Source organism: Coregonus clupeaformis, chromosome 31 (assembly GCF_020615455.1).
Source record: "Coregonus clupeaformis isolate EN_2021a chromosome 31, ASM2061545v1, whole genome shotgun sequence".
In the NCBI taxonomy this organism is placed as follows: domain Eukaryota; kingdom Metazoa; phylum Chordata; class Actinopteri; order Salmoniformes; family Salmonidae; genus Coregonus; species Coregonus clupeaformis.
Genome location: NC_059222.1, coordinates 39424795 through 39434209, shown reverse-complemented (window position 1 = coordinate 39434209; position 9415 = coordinate 39424795). Strand labels below are relative to the sequence as shown.

Here is a 9415-nt window from a genome sequence, read left to right as displayed (position 1 = left end):
ATGGTCCATCAGCAACTATTGAATTTCAAGCACAGATTCAACTACAGAGACCAGGGAGCTTTTGGAAAGCCTCATAAAGAAGGGTAGTGATTGGTAGATGGTAACAATAACAAATCAGACATTGAATATCTCTTTAAGTATGGTCAAGTTAATAATTACTATGTGGATGATGTATTAAACCACCCAGACACCTCAAAGATGCAGTCATCCTTCTGAACTGAGCTGCAGGACAGGAAGGAAACTGCTCAGGGATGTCACCATGAGGCCATTGGTGATGTTAAAACAACTACAGAGTTCAATGGCTGTGATGGGAGAAAAAACTGAGGATGGATCAACAACATATGTAGTGACTCCACAATTCTTTTTTTAAATATACAGAATATAAATATTCCAAAACATGCATATGTATGCAACAAGGCACTAAAGTAATTAGTGATGCGCGGGTTGACTCATAACCCACAGTCCCAGCGGTTATATCCACGGGGCGGGCGAGTTTAGATATTGAGTGGATGAAGGGCTGATGGGTGGTGGGAGGGTTGTATAAAGACAAAACAATACATACAAAAAATTCCAGAAATGTATAATTCTTGTGCAATATACACTATCGTTCAAAAGTTTGGGGTCACTTAGAATTGTCCTTGTTTTCGAAAGAAAAGCATTTATTTTGTCCATTTAAAATAACATCAAATTGATCAGAAATACAGTGTAGACATTGTTAATGTTGTAAATGGCTATTGTAGCTGGAAACGGCAGATTTTTAATGGAATATCTACATAGGCATACCAAAGCCCATTATCAGCAATAATCAGTCCTGTGTTCCAATGGCACGTTGTGTTTGCTAATCCAAGTTTATCATTTTAAATGGCTAATTGATCATTAGAAAACCCTTTTGCAATTATGTTAGCACAGCTGAAAACTGTTGTGCTGATTAAAGAAGCAATAAAACTGGCCTTCTTGAGACTAATTGAGTATCTGGAGCATCAGCAATTGTGGGTTCGATTACAGGCTCAAAATGGCCAGAAAATAATAACTTTCTTCTGAAACTCGTCAGTCTATTCTTGTTCTGAGAAATGAAGGCTATTCCATGCGAGAAATTGCCAAGAAACTGAAGATCTCGTACAACGCTGTGTACTACTCCCTTCACAGAGCAGCACAAACTGGCTCTAACCAGAATAGAAAGAGGAGTGGGAGGCCCCGGTGCACAACTGAGCAAGAGGAAAAATACATTAGAGTGTCTAGTTTAAGAAACAGACGCCTCACAGGTCCTCAACTGGCAGCTTCATTAAATAGGACCCGCAAAACACCAGTGTCAGTGTCAACGTCAACAGAGAAGAGGCGACTCCGGGATGCTGACCTTCTAGGCAGAGTTGCAAACAAAAATACAAATCTCAGACTGGCCAATAAAAATTTAATTTAATAATAAAAGATTAAGATGGGCAAAAGAACACAGACACTGGACAGAGGAAGATTAGAAAAAAGTGTTATGGACAGACAAATCGAAGTTTGAGGTGTTCGGATCACAAAGAATAACGTTTGTGAGACGCAGACCAAATGAAAAGATAATGGAGGAGTGCTTGATGCCATCTGTCAAGCATGGTGGAGGCAATGTGATGGTCTGGGGGTGCTTTTGGTGGTGGTAAAGTGGGAGATTTGTACAGGGTAAAAGGGATCTTGAAGAAGGAAGGCTATCACTCCATTTTGCAACGCCATACCCTGTGGACGGTGCTTGATTGGAGCCAATTTCCTCCTACAACAGGACAATGACCCAAAGCACAGCTCCAAACTATGCAAGAACTATTTAGGGAAGAAGCAGTCAGCTGGTATACTGGAGTGGCCAGCACAGTCACCGGATCTCAACCCTATTGAGCTGTTGAGGGAGCAGCTTGACTGTATGGTACGTAAGAAGTGCCCATCAAGCCAATCCAACTTGTGGGAGGTGCTTCAGGAAGCATGGGGTAAAATCTCTTCAGATTACCTCAACAAATTGACAACTAGAATTACAAAGGTCTGCAAGGCTGTAATTGCTGCAAATGGAGGATTCTTTGATGAAAGCAAAGTTTGAAGGACACAATTATTATTTCAATTATAAATCATTATTTCTAACCTTGTCAATGACTACATTTCCAATGCATTTTGCTATATTTCCTATTCAAACTCATTTCATGTATGTTTTCATGGAAAACAAGGAAATTTCTAAGTGACCTCAAACCTTTGAACAGTAGTGTATATCTATAGCCAAAAAATTAAACCAAAATGTAGCCTATCTGCCATTAGTGCGTTAGGGCATAACTTTGTGTGCCAAATAGCACACCAATCGACAAATGCTTTTGGGAGCGAGAAGTTAATGTCGATCCACTGAGGCAAAAAAGGACAATGTCGGAGTATAATTCAGTAAGAGAAAAGCTGTGAAATGGAAAGTTGGAAATAAAGAGAAGGGAGGGTCAGAACAGTAGTCTAATGTTTAGGGAAAGATTTGGTGAAGTGGTGAAAGAGGATGATAGCAGTGCCTATGTCATGTGTGATGATTGTTAGGCGCTATACAAATTCGGCAGTCACATTAAGGGGACTTCAAATAGGCCTATGGCACATCAAGGGCACTGTAGCCTTCTGTTCAGATGGGTTAAATGGAAACTGAAATCTGGACACTGACTGTAGGTATATAACCTCTCACAGTCTTAACATTAACTCTTGCAGAATTAAGCATTTCTTGCAGTAAAATTATACCCCAAATGTTTATTATATTTTTATTTTATTTCACCTTTATTTAACCAGGTAAGCCAGTTGAGAACAAGTTCTCATTTACAACAGCAACCTGGCCAAGATAAAGCAAAGCAGTGCGATTAAAAACAACAACAACACAGAGTTACATATGGAATAAACAAAACAAAATGTACAGTCAAAAACACAATAGAAAATCTATATACAGTGTGTGCAAATGTAGTAAGTTATGGAGGTAAGGCAATAAATAGGCCATAGTGCAAAATAATTACAATGTATTATTAACACTGGAGTGATAGATGTGCAGAAGATGATGTGCAAATGGATATACTGGGGTGCAAATGAGCAAAATAAATAACAATGTAAATAACAATATGGGGATGATGTAGTTGGGTGGGCTGATTACAGATGGGCTGTGTACAGGTGCAGTGATCGACAACTGGTGCTTAAAGTTAGTGAGGGAGATAAGTGTCTCCAGCTTCAGAGATTTTTGCAGTTCGTTCCAGTCATTTGCAGCAGAGAACTGGAAGGAATGGCGGCCAAAGGAGGTGTACATTTTGACTTGGGAACAGGAGTGGAGAAATATTATTTATTTATTTCAGCATCTTGAGAGAATGCGAATGCGCAGTTAATGACCGTCTGTAAAGATGCTATCTTTATCAGCATCATGAAAGCTGATAGGTCTACAATTTTATATTTCTGAGGTCTTGGCTGATTTTTTTATTTTTTTTTCCCATGATGTCAAGCAAAGAGGCACTGAGTTTGAAGGTAGGCCTTGAAATACATCCACAGGTACACCTCCAATTGACTCAAATGATGTCAATTAGCCTATCAGAAGCTTCTAAAGCCATGACATAATTTTCTGGAATTTTCCAAGCTGTTTAAAGTCACAGTCAACTTAGTGTATGTAAACTTCTGACCCACTGGAATTGTGATACAGTGAATTATAAGTGAAATAATCTGTCTGTAAACAATTGTTAGAAAAATTACTTGTGTCATGCACAAAGTAGATGTCCTAACCGACTTGCCAAAACTATAGTTTGTTAACAAGACATTTGTGGAGTGGTTGAAAAACGAGTTTGAATGACTCCAACCTAAGTGTATGTAAACTGAACTCTCATTTTAATATGGTGAAACTATTCCTTTTTTACTATATTTTTCAAAAGAAACATTGAACATCTAATAGTCAAATCATAGTGTAAAAGCAGGTGAGCTGGTTCTACTCTTAATAAAAAACTAGTTTTTTTTATTAAGTTGAACATGTGCTCTTTATGACAGAATGTAAAAAAAAAAAAATGAAATCGAACTATTTTTTAAAACCAAGTTACACTTCTCAAAAGGCAGAGAATTTGTGGAACGACCCAGATGCCTTGCCCTGAATAAGGTCATGAGATTAGGGATGGAATGCTGTGTGATTTGATTGACAGGTGGATGACCTGCTGACCCTTTAACCCCTGACCTCTGACCTTTGTGTGTTGTTTCAGGGACACATCTGGCCAGGGGCGCTTCTGCACCATCTTCCGCTCCTACTCCAGAGGAGCACAGGTGTGTGTGTGTGTAAACCCGAATGTATAAAACCTGTGCTTACTGCTCAGTAAACCCTAATGTATAAAACCTTGGTTCTGCGAAAACCTCACTCAAAGGACAGATTTAATCTCTGAGGAAAGGAATAGCTTGAGAATTTCAATATAAAGAACATAGCAGCCTGTTTTGAAAATGTTTTAGAATCACCACCACAGACTACCTGTAAATACTATGCTGTAGGCCTACATATGCACAAGTGTTAGTGTCTGTGTTAATATTATAGAGGGTGCATGTGAGTTGTTTGTATTTGTATTCCTGGGGTCCAATACATTAAAGCACTTACATTAGATATAAAACAAAATATAAAAGAGTACATCATATAACATTATTACACCACTACATATCTACAATACAAAATGTACAATACAAAATGTATAATACCACCATACAACAATATTACAATGTATGCGTATGCATGTGTCTGTACCTGTGTGTGTCTCTTCACAGTCCCCGCTCTTCCATAAGGTGTATTTTTAGCTGTTTTTTCAAATTGGATTCTACTGCTTGCATCAGTTACCTGATGTGGAATAGAGTTCCATGTAGTCATGGCTCTATGTAGTACTGTGTGCCTCCCATAGTCTGTTCTGGACTTCGGGATTGTAAAGAGACCTCTGGTGGCATGTCTTGTGGGGTATGCAAGGGTGTCCTGGCTGTGTGCTAGTAGTTTAAACAGACAGCTCGGTACATTCAGCTTGTCAACACTTCTTACAAAAACAAGTAGTGATTACATCAATCTATCTTCCACTTTGAGCCATGAGAGATTGACATGCATATCATTAATGTTAGCTCTCCGTGTACTTTTTTTATAGGCCAGCCGTGCTGCCCTGTTCTGAGCCAACTGCAATTTTCCGAAGTCCTTTTTTGTGGCACCTGACCACACTACTGAACAGTAGTCTAGGTGCGACAAAACTAGGGCCTGTAGGACCTGCCTTGTTGATAGTGTTGTTAAGAAGGCAGAGAAGCGCTTTATTATGGACAGACCCCATCTTAGCTACTGTTGTATCAATATGTTTTGACCATAACAGTTTACAATCCAGGGTTACTCCAAGCAGTTTAGTCACCTCAACTTGCTCAATTTCCACATTATGCATTACGATATGTAGTTGAGGTTTAGGGTTTAGTGACTGATTTGTCCCAAATACAATGCTTTTAGTTTTGGAAATATTTAGGACTAACTTATTCCTTGCCACCCATTCTGAAACTAACTGCAACTCTTTAAGTGTTGCAGTTATTTCAGTTGCTGTAGTAGCTGACGTGTATAGTGTTGAGTCATCCGCTATACACAAAGCCAGTGGCATGTCGTTAGTAATGATTGAAAAAAGTAAGGGGCCTAGACAGCTGCCCTGGGAAATCCCTGATTCTACCTGGATTATGTTGGAGAGGCTTCCATTAAAGAACACCCTCTGTTAGACAAGTAACTCTTTATCCACAATATAGCAGGGGGGTGTAAAGCCATAACACATGAGTACATTGTACATGTTTTCACATCCATTTGTATATCAGCACCCTCACTACTGACCCCAGCACCCTTTCCTGTGGAAACAGTACAGGATGGGTGGCTGGGTGCACCTATCTAAACATGGTGGAGGGTGCAGTGGATGGGCCTGTTAAAAAACAACACTTTTTAATGATAAATTGTTAGTGGATCCAGTCCTTTTACCATGTAGGATATCAATTTAGTTCAACCACATCATTGATAGGCTACTACTGAACCCTACTGGCTTTACCCAATCCTGAACCACGGCTGATCGGTTACTGAGAATTCTCACGTACCAGGCGATGAATGAAAATTACTTTGTGAATAAAGTTATTATTTTTTGAATTATTACTCATTGGCCCGTTACCGACCATAGACTGGCTGTTACCATGGTGACAATGACACCCCCTGCCATAGCGAGGCAGAAGGCTGTGCTTCTTGAACACTGTGTCCACACCATAACTATAGTCATCAGAGTTCAACTGTGTGTGTGTGTGTGTGTGTGTGTACATTGTGTGTGTGCAGTCAGGTCAGGATACAACAAATAGAAGTCTCACACAAATATCTCTGGCTTCTCTAACAGTTCTATGGAATGCATAGTGATGAAGAATTGGCTTGAATACTCAGTGTTAGTTGCTGGTGCCACCAGCACTTAATAAAAACTTTATAAAAAACTTTGTTTTTTTAATTAAGTGAAACTTAATAGCTGTTGGACAGACTACTCTAGCTAATTGGATTTATACAGTAATGTGCATTTCCCTTTTAATAGTTTACACTCTCCCACCATTAACGGAATAGTATGCTTCATTTTCTCTGACCTCAATTTAATTTGAGTAGCCTGCTGTACACAATATTACACATTATAATGTGCATCTCCCCTTAGAGAGAGAGAGAGAGTGTTTTAGAGTGCATGCTAGATACCATTCCATTGTTGTTTTTATGATGTCTCTCTCTATTTTCACAATACCCCTGCCCCATCTCTCGCTCTCTCTCTCTCAGGGTGTGATCTTGGTCTATGACATCACCAACCGATGGTCCTTCGATGGTATTGACAGATGGATAAAGGAGATAGATGAGGTAAGAGACATCGATCAATCGCTCCCTATTCCCCAAAGGGTTCTGGTCAAAAGTAGTGCACTTTAAAGGGAATATAGTGCCATTTGGGACGCAGACCACATCACTGAATCGCTCTATGATGTAAGACACGTTGCTCAATATCTGCTTGTGAGAATGACTAAACCTTCTCAGAACTCCAACCCACGCCTCTCGTCTCTGCTCCAAAACAACTCATCCACACTCATAAACTAACCACACACTGAGTTGGACTTCCAAGATAGCTCATGTTATGTGAATAATATTATTCAACTTCAGTGAAAATAAAATATGCTAGGATACTCAACGATTGATTCTTGAAAAGCTTTTGCCCCCTTTGTATTGCCACGTTATGTTACTGAATACAGGGAGGAACACTATGCAACACACACGCCCTTATCCATCCTGGTGTACTAACAGAATCTGTACCTCACCACTTCTTGTTTCCCTTCCTGTCTACCCAGCATGCGCCAGGAGTGCCCAAGATCCTAGTGGGTAACCGGTTACACCTGGCCTACAAGCGTCAGGTGACCACGGAGCAGGCCCAGCTGTACGCTGAGAGGTTAGGGGTCACCTTCTTCGAGGTCAGCCCGCTGTGCAACTTCAACATCACAGAGTCCTTCACAGAGCTGGCCAGGATAGTCCTGATGAGGCACGGTATGGAGAGACTTTGGAGACCCAACAAAGGTGAGGCAGTGAACACTGAGCCTAGAGCAGCTTGTTCTCTCTCGCTCTCTCTGTCTCTGTCTCTGTTTAACACAATAGTGCCCTCTCGTGGTGTATTATTGCTATTTGTGAAATATTAAATATTCTCTCTCTCTCTCTCTCTCTCTCTCTCTCTCTCTCTCTCTCTCTCTCTCTCTCTCTCTCTCTCTCTCTCTCTCTCTCTCTCTCTCTCTCTCTCTCTCTCTCTCTCTCTCTCTCTCTCTCTCTCTCTCTCTCCCCTCCCCTTTCTCTCTCTTTCTTAGTGTTGAGTCTCCAGGACCTGTGCTGTCGTTCCATCGTGTCCTGCACCCCTGTCCACCTGGTTGACAAGCTTCCTCTCCCCCTGGCCCTCAAGTCCCACCTCAAGTCTTTCTCCATGGCCAACGGCCTCAATGCCCGCATGATGCACGGAAGCTCCTACTCCGTCACTGCCGTCAACACCACCCACATCACCACCAAGAGGACCGGAGGCCAGCTGCTGAAAAATAAAAAATTAATCCGCCCTCCGCAACTCAGCCCGGCGGCCGCACAAAGCTGCACCGGCAACAGCTGCAAGATCTCCTAGCAACCGGCCGAAACAGGAAGAGGAAGTCCTTGGGACAATTTGTTGTCATCACAGGGACAGGAAGTTGGTGTTGCTCACCACTGCAGCTCATCTAGGCTCACCACATGAGCTTCAAGGGTGTGTTCAACGAGGGGTGATCCCTCACAGCCCCCCATTACCCCACAGACCAGGAAGTTGTCACAGGGACTGGATGTTCTAGGCCTCCAGACCCACAAGAATCTCACCTGAGCTCCATGGTGGAACGAAGATGTGGAAGGAACCTGCCATGCTCAGAGGCTGTGGATTGACATTACGGGTCATTACTTGGACCGCAAAAGGAAGTTTTGACAACAGATCGTGTCTGGGACATATTGACTATATTGTGCATAATATGTTTCCATGAATACAGTATGTCAACATATTAACTGTTCAGCTATATAGTATAGTATATATAGTACTATGTGTACGATATTTGTGGATGATCTGTGGTTCTTTTTGCTCTGTTGCCTCACCCAATGACACAAAGCATTCAAATGTGTTTCACACCTGTGGTCTAATTTCACAATGAAAGAAACGCTAGTGGACTGGTCTTATAAATGGTATACTATAACGTTGCCTTTTAAACAAAATGCTGGACAAAGCCTTTTTAAGATCTGGCTACTGGTTTTACACCGTTACATTTTACAGTAAAATACTATTTTTGCCGACGTCGTCTGGAATTTCAAGTCGGCAATTCTTTGGAGAAACCATTTGTATAATGAATTTGTATGATATGTACAGTTATGACAATGTTGTTTGATACTGTTTGTTTGCTGTTGGGTTTCACAGTGACAGAGATTATACTTTTAAGCAATAAGGCCCGAGGGGGTGTTGTACATTGCCAATATACCACGGCTAAGGGCTGTTCTTATGCATGACACAACGCGGAGTGCCTGGATACAGCCCTTAGCCGTGGTATATTGGCAATATACCACAAACCCCTGAGGTGCCTTATTGCTATTATAAACTGTTTATAATGTAATTAGAGCAGTAAAATGAAATATTTTGTCATACCCGTGGTATACGGTCTGATATACCACGGCTTTCAGCCAATCAGCATTCAGGGCTCGACCCACACAGTTTATAATTTCAGATAGATAGTGACAACACCAAAGACACAGCAGACACAGAGTGAGGACGTCACTGAATGGACAAGCTGTTTTGTACAGTAAATATTACCACTACAATAAGTTTCACAAACAGGAACTGTCTTCTTTGCTCAGATAATAATTGATTGCCTTTATATAGTGCTTTTC

The 9415-nt window shown here is 41.0% G+C and overlaps 1 protein-coding gene across 2 annotated transcripts in view; it reads left to right on the top strand.

Moving 5' to 3' along the window:
• Window positions 1-9041, top strand: part of LOC121547721 (ras-related protein Rab-40B-like) — a 44648-nt gene extending 35607 nt beyond the window's left edge. For both annotated transcript variants that reach the window (XM_041859134.2, XM_041859133.2), the window contains 4 exons: window positions 4203-4263; window positions 6779-6856; window positions 7336-7558; window positions 7840-9041. In XM_041859134.2, coding sequence (XP_041715068.1) covers window positions 4203-4263; window positions 6779-6856; window positions 7336-7558; window positions 7840-8141 — 664 coding nt within the window. In that variant the 3' untranslated portion in view covers window positions 8142-9041. The remainder of the gene's footprint in view (window positions 1-4202; window positions 4264-6778; window positions 6857-7335; window positions 7559-7839) is intronic.
• Window positions 9042-9415: the final 374 nt, after the last annotated feature.